Source organism: Pezoporus flaviventris, unplaced genomic scaffold (assembly GCF_033815535.1).
Source record: "Pezoporus flaviventris isolate CSIRO_AGI_PZ_B2104156 unplaced genomic scaffold, CSIRO_AGI_Pfla_v1 ptg000066l, whole genome shotgun sequence".
NCBI classification, from domain to species: domain Eukaryota; kingdom Metazoa; phylum Chordata; class Aves; order Psittaciformes; family Psittacidae; genus Pezoporus; species Pezoporus flaviventris.
The window spans coordinates 21,070,249-21,090,387 of NW_026892614.1; the positions used below are offsets into that span (position 1 = coordinate 21,070,249).

Sequence of the window (20,139 nt, forward strand, 5' to 3'; positions counted from 1 at the left end):
TCCTGTAATTTTACTTAGTTTCAAACTTAAAATTAGCAGATTTATGTCATAAAAAAGGTAAAATATTTAAAAACATAGTTTAGAAACTTTGTCCACATAGAGTGTGTGTTTGTTTTTTTTCTACCAATCCCTCTTCCCCTCAAAGTAGAAAATCCTTTGTAGTCTGTAATTTGTCATTGTCTCCTATAGTACATTAAGAACATATAACTGTAAATTATACAAATGTGCTTAATCTGGGGTGAGTTCACTTCTGATGAAATTAAACTGAGAGATATTTAGTGTTGTCTTTATGTTGACATATGTCTTTATGTCTAATGTTGTATTTATAGAGAATCTTTAAAGATGATCAGTGTAAGTGCATTCTCTGAGTGATACTGAATTATTATGAATATATTTTCAGCTCCTAATAAGAACTTTAAAAAATATTTAGTAGTCTATCTTAGTAGCTCAGTGCTGATCACAGATATTTGCTATGCTACTTCTTTGGTTGTCTTTTTCTTTTCAAGGACTACTAATAAATGCCATTCAGCATGATATTTTTGTTGATGCTTGACTGGAATTCATGTATCAGTTTGTAGTGGTTTTTAGTAAAAAAGACTTCATGCTGGGTTCATAAAACAGGCTGCTAGTTAGTGTTCCTCTCTTCATTTGTCTTTGAGGAGGTTATAGGAAGTTATCCTTCCTTTGATAGTTGCTATTTTGCATTATTGGAAATTATTTATTAATAGAAATAATCTCTGCTTGTCTTTTGAAACCCAGTTAGTCTGACTTTATTTTACCGATTTCATTTTCTCACTAAATGATTCTTCAGGAATATATCTTATGGTTTTCCGGTGTGCTTTTGTCCAGGGGCACTCCTGGTAGTTAATTGTAGCTGTTCCTCTGTGGTTTCAAAGAATATAGCCATGGGGGTCTGGAGTGAATGACTGATTTAACTCTTTTTCACCTCTGCTCAGGAAGTGTTAGCTTTGTGTATGTGTGAGGCTCTTGCGGAGGGATAAGGCTTGATTCTGTTGAAACATTTCTTTGGCCTGACTCTGCAGCTTCGTTTCTGCAGAATTAATTTGAAGACTACTTGTTCTCTGCAGACTTGCCAAGTTTAGTGAGTCAAGCAGACTCAAAATGTGTATGGGATTTGTAAGTGATTCTAGATTAATCAGCCTACTTCTGTCAGCCTTTCCTGGAGGCTGAAGCTAGGAACCTGGGCATTCATTGGGCAAAAGTGAGTAGTCATCAGACTTCAGGTTGCAGTGCTAGCATATCAATCAGTTTGGATTTTATTTTTTTTTCATTATCCTTGCAAGCAAAAGACTTCCAGAATTCTAGTGCTTCAAAGAATTAAAGTGAATCTGCATGGTAGAGATCCCTTTTTTGTTAGGGAAAATACACTTTTTTTTTTTTTTTCCCTCTCCCCACTCTTAATACATGTGACTTGAGTTTATCTTTAGTGGAGTTCTTTACCATCAGGAAGTGTAATGCTTTTATTGTTTTGTTTATTTATTTATTTATTTATTTTATTCCAATTCACACATAACTCTCAACCACTGTGAACATACAACGGGATTATTTGTTCTGCTGTTAGATTGCTGTTCTGCTATGCTAACATTTAAAAGAAGAAGTAAACTTTGAATGTAAAGATAGTATTCATTCTCTTTAAACTTTTCTGGCCAGATCTTGGAAACAGTAGTTCTCCCCTGTGATTTTGTTGTTTGGTTTGTTGTGTTTTTTTTTTTTTGTTTGGGTTTTTTGTTTGTTTGTTTTTTCTTTGTTTGATGGGGTTTTTTTGTTTGTTTGTTTGTTTTGGTTTTTTTTTTCTTTTTTCTATTAAATATGTAATATCATAGGCTTAGTCTGACAGATACCAATTTAGATGCTTAGTATTCCATCATGTATCTGAGCCTTCTGTGTTTTTACTCCTCATTATGCAGAGCATATGTAAAACTTCCACATGTTGCAACTTCTAGTGAGTTGCACAAAGTGGCTGAGAGTTACATGGCTGGTTTCCACTTGTGCTTTCTGATGAAAGGTCTTACAAAAGTGAACTTTTAAAACTATTTTCGTTTTCTATATTGGCCTGTCAGAAAAGCTGTCTGGCACTGAAACATTGAAACAAATGGATTAATCAAAATATTTTAAGCAGTGAATTACACTGTATCAGTGCAGGTTCTCCTGACTCAAAGCAGGTCTGAATATAATGCCACATTAATTTTAATGATCGGTATTTGCTGCTTGGAAACCACCTTGAGGTTGGATGATGAGTCTTGTTCCAGACAATACTTTCCTTTTGTCTGAGTCCCTGGATGTTTTAATGTTACGGAGCTCTTTTCCATGCTGGAAACTTCCCTACAAAAGGTGGGAAACACTGTCTGACATCTGTAAATTCAGACATTGACATTTAAAACCTTATTAAAGCTCTGGACTGTGGTGATAATCTACCTCAAATAGTGAGTGTTTGATTTTTATTTTATTGTATTTTGAATTTTATTTGTGGAGGAAGTTCTGTGAAGAGTGATGATGATAGAGGTTACTGTTTTGGAAGATGTATGATTACTAAGTTTTTTAATAGTTTTATCTTTTAGGGAAGCTGCAGTCATTTCACTTTCAAGTGGTTCTCATGTGTAAATAACCTGCTGAGGATTCCAGTGGGAACCAAATTGCTTTAAAAAAAGTTCCGTACAAGTTTTGTACTTGAACAACTGTCATTTTGAAAGTTGTAATTTTTTGAGGAATCTGGCTGTACGTCTTCAAGCGCATCTTTGTGCAGACTTGCTCTTTACCTTGCCCTATTTTTACCATTTAAAAAAGAGGGAGGAATAGTGAAAATGTGAGTGTCTTCTCTTGGCATTTTGGGAGCAGGGTGGGAGTGAAGGAGATGGCAACACTGTGTGGAAAGGAAAATCTCTACTCTTTTTCTGCAGCCTTTCTTTGACTATGCAGCAAGTGTAGACAAATGCTCAGTTTTCTTTACTTGTTCAACCCTTCCCTCATTCATAATAAGTCAGAGGTCACACTAATAAATTTTGATGCATGTATGTTTTTTCTTAAGATGACCTCATTCTTGCAGAATCATTGCTAGGTATTTCAATTAAACTACAGGATTGTGGAGGAACCTTGTAATTGCTGAGCAGCAAAACAGGTTTAGCTCTGCATCTTTGACAGCCTCAAAACTGGGATTTGTTCTATATAACATTTCCTCCAAGCCATCATATGAAGAGAATGGCATTTCCCCTTCTTTGGAACCAGAACTGTTTTAGTTCTAGGAAGCGAGTTGTAATATGTGGATATTCATAATTCTAGATTGTTTTATCTAGAGGAAACAGACATTTTATCTGTGAAACCTGCTATCGTATGGCTCTATCTTGTAGTATGATTACCTGTGTGTTGTAACATTTGCAATGTTTCCTGTGATTGCAGCATTTAATGCAGAGCCTCTATTTTAGGATGTTGAGGTAATGCTGCCACCCTTCCCCTTTTGATGGGATATGGGCCTAATCTGTGTTTCTTCCTTCTTCTTGTTTTCATAAAACTCACAGCAACTATTACCTGCAAGACTTCTTTTTTTTTTGAATTTATTTTTTAATTTTTTTTTTTTAATCAACTTTGACAGAATAGCTCTTCAGCCTCAGTAATTGCTATCAGATGACAAGCAACTAAAACATTCTTGTAATAGCGGGGCAGATGAGCACTGCCTGAAGTATCAGAAGTTACTTGGAATCTGACAGGAACTGGAAACATACAAGGCTAAAAGATGACCAGGTTCTCTAAAATATCAAAAAAAAAAACAAAACCCAAACTAAAACAAACCCAGCCCCTCAGTAAAGCTGGATTTGCAAGGTAATACCTTCCCTCCATCTCATAGTTAATGTGTCTACTAGAAAAACTGCAGGAAAGATGCATAGGAGAACTGCTTTGGACTGTGCTTTTCTGTTGATCTGTATTCCATCCTTTTGCAGTCTTGAACTGATCTGTAGACACTTGGAAACCTTACCATACTGTCTGAATTATGCCTTCCCAATGCTAATAAAAGCTATTTGTTTCTGACATCTACAGCCTGTACAAAACAGTAGCTCTGTGTTTATACTCTCATGGGAACCCTCTAGCACTGTCAAGCGATGCATTTCTTGGGGCCAAAAAAAGAATCCATCTGAAGTCATCAAGTACACTGAGAGAGCAAACTACAGATCTCTTGTGGCATCTGCAACGACTAAGATGGAATGTGTAGCATTGCTTTTAATGCTATGCTTCACATTTTTATATTGAAGAATTGCATGTTTTAATACCTTTTTTTTATCGTGCTGTTTAGGTTTCTCTAATGTCTCTTTGACACTATTTTAAAATAAAGTTAGTTAAATAATGTAAAACATTTAATAGTGATGTTGAGGTAGTGCATAAGCTCTTAAAAATAAATGACCATAATATATTTGTGGATATAGGAATTAAGGTTGCATAAGCACCTTCTAGGGACAATGTCAGCCTTTTAATAGTCCACCTCAAGTTGGTTTTCTGGTAAACACAAGCCACAAATATGACTTCATGCAACACTGATATGCAGCTGTTTTTGTGGTCTGAAATGGAGCTATGTGTAATAGTAGAGATGTCCGAACAAAGTAAGTAAAATTACATGTATTTCAACAAAACATAGTAATCACTCTTAATATTTTGACATGTAAATTCTATGAAAAAGCACAGGAAAAAATCAAACAATGTAATGAGTAAGTACTGGGTTTGCATGCTGAAAATCAGAATCGCAGTTCCAAGGTACCCCTTGTCTGTGTGAGGACATGCTTCCTCTTTTGATTTTGGTGGAAGAGTGCCATCTACTGAATTGCTTGAATTGTACCTTAGTTTTTCATTTGTAGTGGTAATTTTGAGCACACCTTTGAAACTGTCACTACTACTTTGATAATAGTGAAACAATAAGTTTATCAATTCCTTTGGGGATTTGAAAACCTAAAAAATATGATGCAATAGTGGAATCTGAGGAGGCTTAAAATAAAATAGAAAACACTTAACTATTTTGCAATATAACCTTTTTAAGCATAGCACTGAGAGGATAGTTATTGATGGCATATATATGTTTGAGGCTTATTGTAAAAATCTTAAATTTTATCCATTCAATATGGCACTCAGGAATTCTCTCTACTTATGCCTTTGAGTAGACTTCATGGAAACTCTCTCCCTAGACCCATTTATTGCATTAGTCTCAAATTAGGACTTAGACACTGCTAGCTGAAATACTTTAAGCAGTAGCATCAATACTGTTTCTGAACGTCACTTTGGGTATTTGGAAGATCTTCCAACTTGTGTGCACTATGATTTTGGGACAGATTGTCATGTCAAATTGGTATAGACAGAGAGGTATCTACTGGCTTGATTCGGGTCTGAGCTTCTACTTTTTGGCTATATAATGGAGGTGCTGGTACTTCTAGTCTGTGACCCTCTTAGCACTTTAACAAGTGACTTTACTGGCAAGTACTTCAAAAGGCTGCATAAAGCAAAAAATGTGCTATAACCTGTACCACTGTATTGATAAAACTCGTAGCAATAAGCTAAACTTTCTACAGAAGCTTATGTGGAAGAGAGAGTTATTTCCATCATTGGTACAAGGCAAAATGGTGTGGGAAGCATAAAGATGGGCTTAAGGCTCATCCACAAGATAAGTATTGGAGGATTGTGTCCAAAGGAGGAAGCTAATATCAGTACTGAGAGACCACAGCAAACTCTGGGGGAGAAATTCATACATGTGACCAATGTAAATGTTAATATAAGGTGGTTTTTAAGACCTTTTTCTCGTCCAGATCTGGCAGCACTCTTTAAGTGTTTAGTGTGGGGTTTTTCTGTGTGGTAATTTTGTATTTTTTTTAATTTTAATCTCTTCAGTTCTGTCTGCTTTAGTCACTTGATTTTTATGCCTTTGAAAAAGTAGATATATGAAGAATGATAAATTGCATAGGTGACATAATAAAGGTGACAGATGAGGCAAAACCTGGTTTGGGATAAGAGAAAAATTAAAAAGGATGAATAGGGGTATAAAGGTAGTGATATATATGTAATATATAATATAAAAATATGAATAATAGGGGTAATTTGAGAAATAAGGCATTGGTGCCAAAAGGAAAGACTGCGAGAATAACAAGTTCTGTAAAAGGAGAGAAATATTAACTGAGGATCAGGAGGGCTGGGGGAACCACTTCAGTTTATGTAAGTTGTAATAGTACCTAAGGTCTTACTCTATATAACCTCAAAATGATGTGAAAGGTTAACAAGATACAAATGAAACTGAGACTCAGCAGGTTAGTCTAGCTACTCCTCAAATTGCAGGGAGGGGATTGAAGAATGGGCTTGTATTTGAACCAGGTTAAGATGGAATGGCTAACTGGTTACAGTTAATCTTCTGTTACGAACATCCAGTAGTCAGTGACTTGAAAATAACTGAAGAAGGTTTGTGTGGCAAGTGAGAGTTAAGGAAGGTGTTATACACTGTGTTTTGTGAATGAAGAGAGTCTTCTGGACCTAGCAAAAGAGCTGCTTTGAAATCAGAAATTGGCAAACAATAATTGATTGTTCAGGGATTGGCCATGGTCTTTGGCAAAGTTGAATTGTCCTTCTTGTTAGATAATACCTATGGTTCTTTGTGTTTTCCTAAGTTAAGATAAATAGGTATATAAATTCACTTAACATCTAGTTCAGAACATTACATTTGTTAATGCTGCTGTTGGCAATGTCTGTATAAAATATTTGGATGCTGGGCAAAGGCATCATTCTTGCTCCAGTTATTCCTCATTTCAAAGAGCATAGAATGGTCCTGCCTTAAGCCTTGGCCAAGAAGCTATGGACGTAAGAGTAAAAGCATGGTTAATTATTGATATTATAATACAGTATGGGCTACCAGAAGGATAGGATATCTGTAATAACATGTTGAAATTTGATAAAAATTAAACTGGTTTACATTGATGACAGGTGAGCAGGACTTGGAAGCTTGCAACAGAATACAAAGGTTTTGCCTCTGAAGTTTGATTAAGATCTTTCAAAATATATCATCATTTCCTGGATTTACTTATCTGTATAGGGTCTTCAGAAAAAACTTTAGTGAATTAGCAGTTTATCACACATTTCACTGCATCATGCTTAGTCAGAAGAACCGTTATGCTATTTCCTACTCTTTCCCCTTGTGTTCTATCATTCCCCTTCCCTTCCATCCCACCCAAAAAAGTACCAGATTAGTCACTGTTTTTGGCTGGTTTGTTGTTTTTGTTTTTTTTTTTGTTGTTGTTTTTTTTTCATTAGTGCTGAAATACAGTTTTTTGACTAAAGTAGCAGAAGCTCTTGGTCGTAAAACCTGGATCAGAAAACAAATTGAATAAAATCAAGGAAAGCTTATAGCTTTATAGCTTGTTTTTGAAAACAGAATGTTGTTATTTTAGTCTAAATTGATGATTTTTACCTCTTCATTTAAGAGCATGCTTTGCTATTTGTGAATTGTGCATATAGAAGCTTATAATTAAAGACAATTTTTGTTTCTTGTTTGATTTTTTCTTTTTTTTTTTTTTTTTAAATCACAGGTTTTTAATCCTGTTTGCATTTGTACTACTAATTACATCTTGTTTTAATGAACGATTGCCACTCACTGGCAGTTATGAGGAAATTCTACCAAATACAGCCTTTACAGAAAATTTGCTGGCAGATCTCATAGCTGTTTGGGAAATAATGTATTTGTGCATATTTATGTAAGCAGCTTTGAAGTTTAAGGTGTACTTTGACTCCTAGCTATTATCATTATTAGAAAATGGATTGGAAATAAATAATGGCTCACTATCCATTCTCTATTGGTTTCTATGCAAACTAGTTAAAATTGTTTAAAGTTAAAATGCATAACTCTAAGCAAAAAAAGTGGGCTTGTGCTTTAAAATTGCTGGACCTTTCTGTATACAGAAACTAGTTAATGAACTTCGAGATCTATGTACTTTGGTATTTTTCAAAACAGAGCTCCTTTCTTTAACCTATTAATCGAACACATATATATATATATTTTTTTTTTTTAATGTTAACATTTAAGCATCAGAAGCCAGCTGATTCAAGAAGATGAGTATTGTTTTATAAACAAAGTGAATACTTAAGGAAGTTGATCTGTATTTATGCAGCAACTAATGTTATTTGTAGCTGGTCTGGAAGTTGAGAAATTCAGCTTCCAGGCAGTTGTGACTACACAACTTCACTGAAATTTCTAAAGCTGCAGTGGCCAAGAGCAGTAATAGTTTGCTGAAACCTGTTAACCTAATATATCTTGTTTGTAATATGATCTTATTTGTAATAAGATCCAACATCAGCAGTTTAAATACCATATCGGTTTTGCTCCTTCCCCCCCCCCCAACAGAACAAGGACAAATGATATGCTTTCACCCCTCCCTATGAAAGAACAAACTCATTGTGTGAGATGTAAGAGCTGCTGAACTCAAATGGTATTAAATAATTTCATGATAATGCATCTCAAATACTTTTTGACAATCAGATCATCTGAGTTATGGTTCTTTATTCTCTCATGATGATTTGATATCCAAATATAAAATGTAATATTGACCTCTGTCCGAGTAATGAGGTCAAGCTGTACCTAGATATCAGCTAATTCACAGGTACTGTATTTGCACAGAAGTTGCAGCCACTGTCTTCTGACTGTATCTGACATCTGCCATTTTCTTACCCTGTTTCCTTACTGTGAGTTTTCTTCCCTTCTCACACTCCTTAGCTGGCAGAAGGAGAATTCATTGCAATGGTTCAGCTGGAATTTCCATAGCAAATTGTTAATAGTAATTTGATAGTATTTCCACTTGGCAAACTTCAGTCTCAGTTCTAAAGGCCACGGTGCTGTTGTTTACATATAGAAAAGTTGATCTGATATGCTAACATTATTGTATCCTTTTGCAGACAGAAAAACTGAGACATTGGGAGGAATAAAGACTTGCTTAGCTGAGTGGTATAAACACAGCAAGATGTTATGCAGGCCTAAAGCTTTAGAAGGAAACTACTTGTATCATATCACTATTTTTTTGTAAAAATCTTTACCGTGTCAGGATTGGTCTGAAGTCTGAAAATCCCCCAAAAGTATTTTTTGGTTTTTTTTTATTGTCTTGTTTGTAGAAAAATCAGTTTTATAGACAGTGTTGACTGTAGTACTTTCAGTTTTATTTTTTTTTTTATAACTGTTTTGCTAAATACCTGTATGTCTGGATAGATTGGTCTTCATAAGATTGTTTCTGTGAGATCATGCTTTTGTATGTGCAAGTATTAGTGTTAATTAGATCTAGGTGCAGGCGAGATTGAAAGTTAGGAAAGTTGCGTGAATCTGCTTTTGTGCTTGGATGTATAAGTGGACTTTATGGTACTCTGTAACTTGTAGTAAAGTTAATCTTTTGCTTTTTATCTGTTGTTGCATTGTAACCAGACTCCGCAATGATGAGTAACACCAGACAGAGTTTTAACGTTTATGTACTTCAGCTACTGTTTGGAAATCTCACTGTGACTGTCTGTTTTTTCTGTTCAGTAGTTCTTGGGAACCACAATCAAAGCACCCACAAAAGTGTGTGCAAAGTAAGTGATGGTTTTGCTGCCTGTAAGTGAAGTGGAAAACTGCTACATAGCAATGACTATAGTAAAACGTGTCAGTATAATGCGTAGTCTTGGAGAACTATATGCTGCAGACTGGTACACATAAGAATACTGTGAGTTATCTACTACCCTTAATGCTTTGTATGTAATTGACATAAGTGATATGTTTTTTCCTCTAGTTGGAGATCTTTTTTTTTTTCTTCATTAAATTGTCAAATATTTATGTACTGTGAGATGTTACAGCTACAGTTCTGAGAAGCATCTAGGAATTAGTTTTAAAAGTTGCTACAGTTTCAGATTTATCTTAAAAATCGTAACAGTGGCAAATCTGATACAGGAACATGGTCCATATCTTGTGCTGTGCTATCAAAACTTTTCATAGCAGTGTAATGAATGACATGAAGATGTGACTATCTGTGTGGTGATAGTTTTGGATGTAATTTATGTTATAAATGTATCTCGTATGTTAGGGCTTGAATTCATAGCTATAATTTTTGGAACTGCCTCCTATGTTAGATAGGTGAACTGTAGATGAAGAAGAACCTGATATTCCCTAGGTCTACTTAAAGTAACTTTAAAAAAAGCCAAGCAACCAAATTGCTCTTCTGAGGCTTTCATAAATATTCTGGAATTAGGTTTCTGTTTCAAAATGTGACTTCTTAAGGCAGATGTGTGCCAGGTTGCTTTAGTGTCGATAAGTTGTAGATAATAGTAGTACTTCTTAAAAAAATGTTTTGTGTAGAGAACTCTCATATCACTAATTGAAATGCTTTAGTTTTGTTTGGGGGAAGGGGGGGGAGGGGAGTGTAACCTTAGGCCTGAAGCTTGTTTGGAAAAATATTTTAGCTGTTGCCTTTTCTCACAAACCAAAGTAAATCAGTGTCATTATGCAATATGAAATTATTGTGGTACTGTGCTTCTGTATAACCTGCACTTATAGCAGTTATGGAAACGAATGGTGCTGTAGGACACAAGTACATTATCTCTTCCTGTTCTTAGCCACAGCTTTTGTCTCTTACTTATAGAATCATAGAATAGTGACGGTTGGGAAGGACCTTAGAGTAATCTAGTTCCAACCCCCTGCCATGGGGCAGGGTCACCTCACACTAAACTATCTCACCCAAGGCTTCGTCCAGCCTGGTCTTGAACACCGCCAGGGATGGAGCGTTCACAACTTCTCTGGGCAACCCATTCCAGTGCCTCACCACTCTAACAGGAAAGAATTTCCTCCTTATATCCAATCTAAACTTCCCCTATTTAAGTTTTAACCCATTACCCCTTGTCCTGTCACTACAGTCCCTAATGAAGAGTCCCTCCCCAGCATCTGTATAGGCCCCCTTCAGATAGTGGAAGGCTCCCATGATGTCTCCATGCAGCCTTCTCTTCTCCAGGCTTAACAGCCCCAACTTTCTCAGCCTATCTTCATACAGGAGGTGCTCCAGTCCCCAATCATCCTTGTGGCCCTACTTGCTTTAAAAAAAACAAAAAAAAAAAAACAAAAAAAACCACAAAAACACCAAACAACCCATGCAGTGAAATACTAGGGTTTTCTAGGGTTAATTTCCTAATTGTAGTGGGGACCACAGAAGCAATATTCAAATGCACAGCTGAGAAGCTAGTAATTTATCCAGTTTGTTAATATTTGGAATGGGGATGAAGCAGGAATAGTAGAAAGAAATGCTTGGAAGTGAAGAAGAAAGGAAGTGTCTTTGTTTAGAAAATTGCTCAGGGCAGACTATTTCCTCTAGAGCTACCCTGGCTCTTTGGCAGAGAATTTTTCCTGTCTACAGCATTAAAATCCTTTGTCCATCTTGTCATTATTCATTATTATTTTTTGCCTGTTTTGGGGACTACTGTGCAGTAGATGATCACTGCTTAGTACAGTGAGCTCTCTTGCCTTAAGCACGCATAGGCAAGTATAGAGGATTTGGGCAAACTGCATTGCTTGGAATGCTGCCTGTTTTGGGTGGTTGAGAAATGCTTAACATGTACCAAAATGGGCATGTATTATTATCCTTCTACAGTCAGCATTTAAGTGGCATGGTTTTTCAACTCGGCATACCCTGCAAAACTGGGATGCTTTGCTTTGCTTTGGAAAAGAAGATTAATGCTGGTTAGGAGGATGATATTAATTTGAGATGAGAAGAATAATTTTAGCTGCTAGGTGAAAAAGTGAAGATGACATAATCCTTGGGTAAAAGAACTAAATGGGACTACTGCAAGGACTATTTTTGATAGCTGTAAGCACTATAAAAAAGCCAAATTCTGTTTTCAGTTCTGCATATGAGGCTTCCACTAATTTGTCAAAAAGAAGAACTTGCTCTGAATGCTTAAAGCTTGTGTAAACTTACTCCTACTGCTGCATATTTACTGATTTCTGGAGAGAGAACTGGTGCAGGTGTCCTTGAAAATGTAAAAGAATTATTTTGTTATTTAAAGAAATGTTCAAGTTGGTTTTTTTTTTTTGTTGTATTAACTTTCAGAAATATTTGTGTTAGAAGTGCTTAAAGAAAACATAATTTGAAGGTTGAAGTAACTTGAGGAATCCGTGGGCTTTTCTGTTTTTCTGGGTTTTTTCCTTGTTTTGAAGCAAAGCAGCTCTAAAGCCTTAATTCCAAATAAACTGTGTGAGTGAACCAAAAAAGGGCTACATTTAATTATGTTGGAAGCTGACATTCAAGGGATGCTTTTTTTTTGTTGTTTTTTTTTTGTTTGTTTGAAAACTACCTATGTCAGTGCAGATAAATAAGAAGTTTTATGTTTCAGTTCCTGTAAACATCTGAGTTTCATGGAAATTTCTTTTTGTCTGTTTCTGCAAAGAATTGTTAATTCAAGTGAATGCAGAAGCAAGAGCAAGGCTGGAATGAATGTGCTCTGAAAGATCAGTATTCGTTATGGGGATATTTAGTTTTTTTTTCCTAATGCAGCAATTTGTGTAGTCAATGCATAATTAATGCAAAAGCAATGAATTTCTATTAAAAGTACTGAATTTTCATAGGAAGGTATTATATATGGGGATATCCCCACCCCCCCCCTAGTTTTAAGCTTGGAGGTATAAACTATCAGTGGACTGCAGATGACTTCTTAATGCAAGAAACATATAGATAAGAATTTAAAATTCAAGGGGGAAAAAACAGGTGAGGCAGGCTGGTTCTTTAAGCCCTTCCGTGGCAGAACAAAATTAAGTTACTAATTCTGTTGAGGGAAGAATCTGGTATTAAGTTTGCTGGATTATTCAACATCTGTATAGTGCATCTCTCATCAATTAACTGGATGTTATGCGGGTTCATTAGCCTAAGAGAAGAATACGATTGAAGTTTATAAAGTTCAGCTACTGTGTTGAAGCAGACTTGTTTCTATTGTATATATACTTACGTTTTGTCTCGTAGAGGCTGTGAAGATGTATTTGAATTTTTTTGCATGCAACCTAATAATCTGTTTAGGCTTTCAACTGTCTCTAGTTGGAATGCATGTATTTTTTCTTTTTTTTTAAGAGTATCTACTTCAGTTTTGATCAACAATTTCTCAGTAAATGGAAAAAATACAGAATGGGTGAGAATTGTACTGGTTTATTAATTCCTAGTGTATACTGAGAGAGCAAATTGTACATTATATTCCTTGGTTTGCATACATCTTTGGAATGATTTCTTTTCTTTAAAAAACTAAGGTGGCTGTCAAGAGGTGTTTAGCTCTTTGGAAAATTATATTCCAGAAATTCTGGGCATATTATAGTGATGAAATACTGGCTACTTTGTGAGATTCATCTAGACTTGTTTTTTTTTTTTTCCTGCCCTGTCTCCTAGATGTTGGACAATTTCCTGAATTCTGTATCAGAAGAAAGCAGGATAACCACATTTGAAATACAGAATCTCTGCAACTAATAAATCAATCGAGTATAGAGAATTGAAAAAATCTGTGTTGCTGCTACTTCTGCTTTTATTTAATATTCATTATGGAAATACTGAACTAATTTAAGTGTGAGAGGGAAAATGAACAAGCTTTTGTTATCTAATAGTTGGTGTGAATCCAGGAAGTCTTGATACAGAGATCCTGGAAACTTATATTATCCATAATTTCCCATTGACTCCTCCATATTTTGGCTATCGATCTTTTTATCTCTGCAGCAGATTTTTTTTCAACATGCTTTGCATTATTCAGTTCTTCCATCTGTAAGTAGTGCTTAAAAGGAGAGAACTCCTTTAAAACTTGAAAAATTTGGTAATTTTTATTATGATGCTTATTTAGTTTAATAAACTAAATTTTTATACTAGCTCTGATATTTAACACTAGGGAAATAACTACTTCATTATTCTATGTTCTGATTGATGAAAAATCCTTTAAATAACTAAGTTAAGCAATTATAGGTAATTTTCATATTACATGGAGATAAACAAGGTGGGCCTTGTAACCTTTTTGTGTTCCTTTGTGTTGTTTATAAATTATTTTTTGTGGTGATTACTCAGATCTCCATGGTTAAATATGTTGGGTGCTCTAACTAGAGGCAGGATGTTAACTTGTCCGAGTGTGGTCTTAGTGACAATGTTGGTTATGGTGTTTGGTGTTTTCTTATGTTTGTTTGTTTTCCCTCTATGTCTCATACAACAATTATTCCTTAATGGTACCAATTCCAGCTTTGGTCGGCCAGGAGTTGAATGCTACTGCCAACATGACAGTGGAGCTGCAGTAATTCAGCTTCAGTTCCTGATTAATGAGGTTAGTAAAATGATGTACATATTCCATAATTCAGAGGGGACTGTTTTTTCTTCAATTTCTCAGCAAGTAAGCATCAAAATCAGCTAACACAAGTGCCTCTAAACATGAATGGCAAACAGTAATAGCAATTACAAATTCTTTTTATACTTTTAGTAAATGCTGGACTAACTGCTGAAAATCTTTGTCTCTAGAGTACTCTTGCTAGAAGCAACAACTTTCTTCCTAAGAACACTTATTCATATAATGAACATCGCAAGTTAGCTCTTGTAGTAAATAATGTTTACAATAGTACTAATAGTTTCAGTAAGTGGTTCATTTTATTTCAGTAGTTATTGTTTTAAACATGAACTGAGCAATGATCCCTAATCTGATCCCTCAGTAATTTCACATATATTTTCTTTCTCGCAGTGTAGCAGCCAAGATGTGACAGCAGAGCTTTTCTTGAGCTAGCTGAGGCCAGATTTGTAGAGGGGTTTCTAGCTCAGAGGAATGGTGAAGTCAAACTTCACTAGCTTTGTTAGCATATAGCTATTAGCAGCTGAATTCATTGTGTAGTTTTTTTGCAGAGATTGGACATGAGGGAACTGATGTACATCATGCATGGGAAAGCTGCTTCTTCCCCATCACCCCTCAGTATAGCACTGAACCAGATGTGGGTCAGCTGAATGACATGTGATCACATCAATTATCTCATTGCTAGTACTTAAACCTTATATGTGCTATACTGTTGATGTGCATGTTTATAAATAGTTTTTTTTTCATCCTGGTAGCAAATATGCAATGTACTTCCACTATGAAGATGATATACTGTTAGTAGGTTTATGAAAATAAGTTGACTAAAACTTTTTCTTTCCTATAGGGAGCTCTTGTGAGTGCCTTGGCTGATGATACCTTACACCTGTGGAACTTACGTCAGAAGAGACCTGCTATACTTCATTCACTCAAATTTAACCGAGAACGGTAAGGATTTGGTTATTATTCCTTTGCCCCTTAACATCATTCTATGTGCTATTGTAAGTAATGCAGTCCAGTTTATAACTTGTTACACTGTTGAAACTGGATTTACATCCCATTTGAATTGCAGGCTGTTAGGACCCAGTGAATAGACACGCTAGTAACCTAAAATGAAATGACTTTCTATCATTTTGTATATTGCATTGTTGAACATGAATTTTCTCATCTTTAAAAAGTGGAGGGATAGAAAACCTTCAGTGTATGTCTCCAAAGGAATTCTGTAACAAGACAAAGTGTGTGCATATATGTGTATGTCTGTGCACCAACAACACAAAACTAGTTCAATTTTTTAGTTAGAAGTTTTTCTCCCCCTTGATGAAAAACAGGAATTCTGCAGTGTTAGAGCCCCTGTGTGTATCAGAGAAGCTGAAAACAACATGCATTTTGACTAGCAATTTAGAGACTAACAGTGTAGTAAGCAGGCTAGGGTGATACTTTAAATTTCAAAAAGTCAGAAGATTTAACTTCTGGGAAAAAAAAAGTAAAAATGTGGTTTTATTTTGTGAGTTTTGGTTTTTTTTTGTTGTTTATTTTTAATAACAAGTAGTCTTTCCTTTTGGGAAAGTAGTTCTTTTGTGGTATGGGTGAAATCTCAGCTGGAATGCTATGTCTGCTTTTGAGCAGAGGTGGACTGCTTGGTGAGCTCAAAGGATACTGGCAAGAATACAGAATCGTCTGAGTTGTGCCTCTGTTGAACAGGGCAGGAAGTAATCAGCTTTAAGTAATGGGTAACAGCAGAAAGAGGAAGTTAAATATTTATGTAGAACTTTCTAATGTCTAAAGTTGAAGCAAAGTGCTAAACAGACTGATGGGTTATAGAGTAACCTCATGGTTTTAAAGAGCAAGTTATACGTAAATTTGTTAGGAATAACTTAAATGCAGGTTACTGGAGGTTTTGGGGCTAGAGGACTAAGTCCCTTTTGAGGTTGTTTCTATGATCACTGTGCATAAACTTTTTACCAGGACCTGCAGTGATACGATAGGACAAGGGATAATTAATTATTTTAAGCTGAAATAGAGTGGATTTGGATTAGATATAAGGAAGAAATTCTTCACTATGAGGGTTATGAAGCACTAGAAAAGGTTGGCCAGAGAAGTTGTGGCTGCCCCATCCTTGACAGTGTTCAAGGCCAGGTTGGACAGGCCTTTGAGCAACTTAGTCTAGTGGAAGGTGTCCCTGCCTATGGCAGGGGTGTTGGAACCAGATGGTCTTCAAAGGCTTCTTAAGAACCAAACCATTTTGTGATTCTGAACTCTTCTGCACCAAATATAAGGCTTTGACAGAGCAAAATTCTCTGCCCCAAGGGAGTGACTATGTTTCTTTACACAGCATAAAGGTCAAATGCAATTTACAACCTCTAGTTTAACTAGTATTCTCCAGCTATATGAGATGCAGTGGTGTATCCAAACTCAATTTTTTTCCCTTCTTATGCCCACTTAAGACTTTCATCTTCAGTACCTACTTAAATGTCAATATAAAATTCAGATTTGCAGCCTCAAACCACAGTTGGACCTCGGCTGCTGACTAGGTCACTTGTGTCACTTCAGTGGTTGAATTTGTTATTAATTTTGGAAAGAGGAAAACCTGTGAGAGCACCATAATTGCCAAGAGTGGTGAAGGTATAGTTGGAGACATGGGCTTCTTCTAGCAATTTTAATATTAAATTGTCTATTGTAATAGCATATAAAAGTAGCCAGAATACTTAAAATCCCAGAACCATACATTGTCCTAGCCACTTAAGTCATGCTGGATGACTGTTAACTGTTTTCAAACATTGTTTTCTTGACTAGTTTATAAAGTAAAGCACAATTTCATTACGAAGGAATTATTTTGATTCTGAAATTCAGAGAATTGCAAAACTTCACAATAGAATAATTCTAAATAGGTGCCTTTTATAACACTAGGCATTCTTAGTAATTATACCTAATAGGTCTGATATATCATGTGAATTCGAAGTAAATAGGCATTGCTTAGGTCATACGCATTATATTACCTACTAAGTTTATTAAATGTTCATGAATCATACTGGGTCTTCTCAGTTTACACACGCCAAGCTGTTAGATACCTAATTAACAAAATTTTTAAAATAATTTATGTTGTGGGATGAAGGTTTACTCGTAAGGATAAATAACTTCTCAAAAAGGAGTTATTTACAATACTAAACACTACAACAGAGCAATATCTTCTCTAATGATACTTTAATTTGACAGCTTGGGTAGGGGACTTCAGTATCTTGGCAATGTTTGGGTGAAAGAATAAATAGTGAACACATTGGAAAAAGTGTCCTTGGAGGCGAAACTAAGCCAAATCTGACTCCATGACTGAAACCACTATTCCAGTTATATTGTTTTTTGCTCTAGGACTCTGTAGATCCTAAGGTTTAAAATTACATACCTGGACTCATGGTGACTGCAGAAAAGCAGTATTTGTGTCTTGTTTAATAGCAGTTGAGCTCAACATGTCACAAGCCAGTTCTTCGATTTTGTTTCTAAGAAGTCAGAGTTTAATGTGTGAGGATTAAATGTGAACTAGAAGGTTGGCTGTAGCATTGTAACCTAACTGTAGCAGGTAGCTACCCAGATTAAATGATATTGCAGTCTTGAAAACTATTCTTGAACTATTTAAAAAAAAAAAGAACTAAATTATAATGCTATGACTGAATTCTGTATTCTAGAACAGCCTTTTACCAGGCTAATTCCCTGCTTTTAGCCATATGGAAGAATTACTGCCCGATATTTCTGGATTTCATATTTGTTTCTCCTGTTAGCAAGCTAGCCAAACTAGATTACCTTCAGCCCTGTTCTGAACATCTTTCAAACGAGGAATAAAAACCAGACATAGCTTGTTTATAAGCGCTTGTGTAGTGTCAAGGGTTTTTTTATACTTACCTGAAAATTGAGTTAGAGTATTAAATTACCTGTAATTTAATTCAAAATGCAGTCTTTAGTATATGACTGGAAAGTGTGAGTTCCTGCCTCTCCAGCCTTAAAATTCCAGGAATTTAAAGAACAGAGTGGTGAGAGTTTCTTTTTCTTTTAGAATAATTCTATGTCCATTACAGACTGTTCTGAGCTGTGGATAATGTCTTCATTGGGTAACTTGCAGCATTTTAGATTTGTACAAAAGAGTTCTTTAAAAGTAGCAGCTAATAGTCTTGAAAGATGCCTTCTGTGGAATCTTTAAGTGACTTGAGTATCTATAGATAGGAAACTGGTCATTGAATAGATTCATAGCTTTTGATTGCCTTTTGTACCATTGATGGTTAGTAATTTGAAGCAAGTCTTCTGAACCAGTGATTGATGAAGTTTTTGATGTATAACGAATCTGTTAGCTGCAATTACTGGCAGATGTCAGAAGCACAGTGCTAAACACGCTTGTTCTGCAAGTTTTCTAGCCTTTTGTTTCTGTTGTGTTTGTGTGGGCTTTGCAGCTGCTCCATGTTCTGGTTGCCAAGCAAAATTTAGAGAATATTAAACCCATGTCATACTAAGCCTGGCCACTGTCTGACTGTGGGAATCAGTGTGTAGGGGCCAAAGAGAAAAAAAAAAAGCATAATGATGCTGACATGGGGAGGAGGGTAGGGTGTTGCTTGCATATTAAAAGTGTATTAGTACCTCTTTGCAGAATGCAAACTTCAGTGTGTGAACTTACTTAGTATCATAGGTTTTGTACTTCTCTAAGATTTCTTCAGTGAATCATAATGTAATTTTTGTCATCTGCATACCTTTTTACATTACATACCTGTGTAAATATCCTACAGGTAATAAAATCGTGTGTTCATATGTAATGCAAACCTTGCATCAAACTTGGTTTGACTTAGTAGCAAATATGTTAGGCTAGATTAACTGCGAAATAAGCATAGTTAATGCTTCTTATTAGGGTAAATATTGAAAGCATGTTGTAAGCTAGATACCCAGTCTGGCTTTAATTTTCTTACCATGCAGGAACTACTTCATTTTGTTCTGATCTGTGGTGTGAAAGGTCAAATTCACATCACTACTGAGCCAGGGGCTTCACAGAACCAATTCAAGAGATGGTGAAGTGACAGTCTAACCAGATATAAGAAAAAAAAAAGGGGGGTGGGAGAGTAACTTACTTAGAGCCGGTATTTGCTGTGTTAGTGTTTATCAAGTGTGGGGCTTGGGCTAAGGTTCTTGTCTCACTGTGCTTTATGGCAATGGCTTGTAATACGGGCGGGCTCCAGCGGCAGGGCGGGACGGACGTAGCCGTGGACTTGTACCTGGCCGTCCGGCTGCTCTTCACCGTCCTGGCCCTCACCCTACCCTCCATCTTCGTGAGGCTGCGGGGAGCCGAGGGGGAGCGGCCCCGGGAGCCGGCGGCTGCTGAAGCGGCCCGGGAGAGCGGCCCCGGGGACCAAGCGGCGGCGGGAGCGGAGCCGGAGGCCGCGAGGGGCCGGCTGCCGGTGGAGGAGATCGGGGCGGTCGAGGAGCGGAAGGAGGCGGAGAGAAGGCGGGAGAAGGCGGCGGAGGACCCGGGGCCCGCGGCCGAGCCCAGCCCCGCGGCGGCCGAGAGCATTCCCCGGCAGCCGCCTGCCGAGCCCCAGGAGGACGCAGGAGCCCACGCAGCATTTCCCAGCAAGGCAGAGGAGGAAGAGCTGGACTCAGGAAAAGAGAAGCTGGCGGTGGGAGAGCCGGCAAGCACAGCAGCTACACCAGCCCCGGTGACAAGTACAGCAGCATCGTTTGAGAGTTCTGAAGGTTTTCAATGGCCTTTGGGTACCCCTGGGACCTCGCTGCTGACTGTGATGGGGATCAGCATGTTGGCACACATACAGACTGTATTTTACC

The 20,139-nt window shown here is 36.7% G+C and overlaps 1 protein-coding gene across 11 annotated transcripts in view; it reads left to right on the forward strand.

Moving 5' to 3' along the window:
- Positions 1–20,139, forward strand: part of STXBP5 (syntaxin binding protein 5) — a 110,440-nt gene that overhangs the window by 17,080 nt on the left and 73,221 nt on the right. For all 11 annotated transcript variants that reach the window (XM_061471495.1, XM_061471498.1, XM_061471489.1 and 8 more), the window contains 2 exons: positions 14,235–14,316; positions 15,176–15,276. In XM_061471495.1, coding sequence (XP_061327479.1) covers positions 14,235–14,316; positions 15,176–15,276 — 183 coding nt within the window. The remainder of the gene's footprint in view (positions 1–14,234; positions 14,317–15,175; positions 15,277–20,139) is intronic.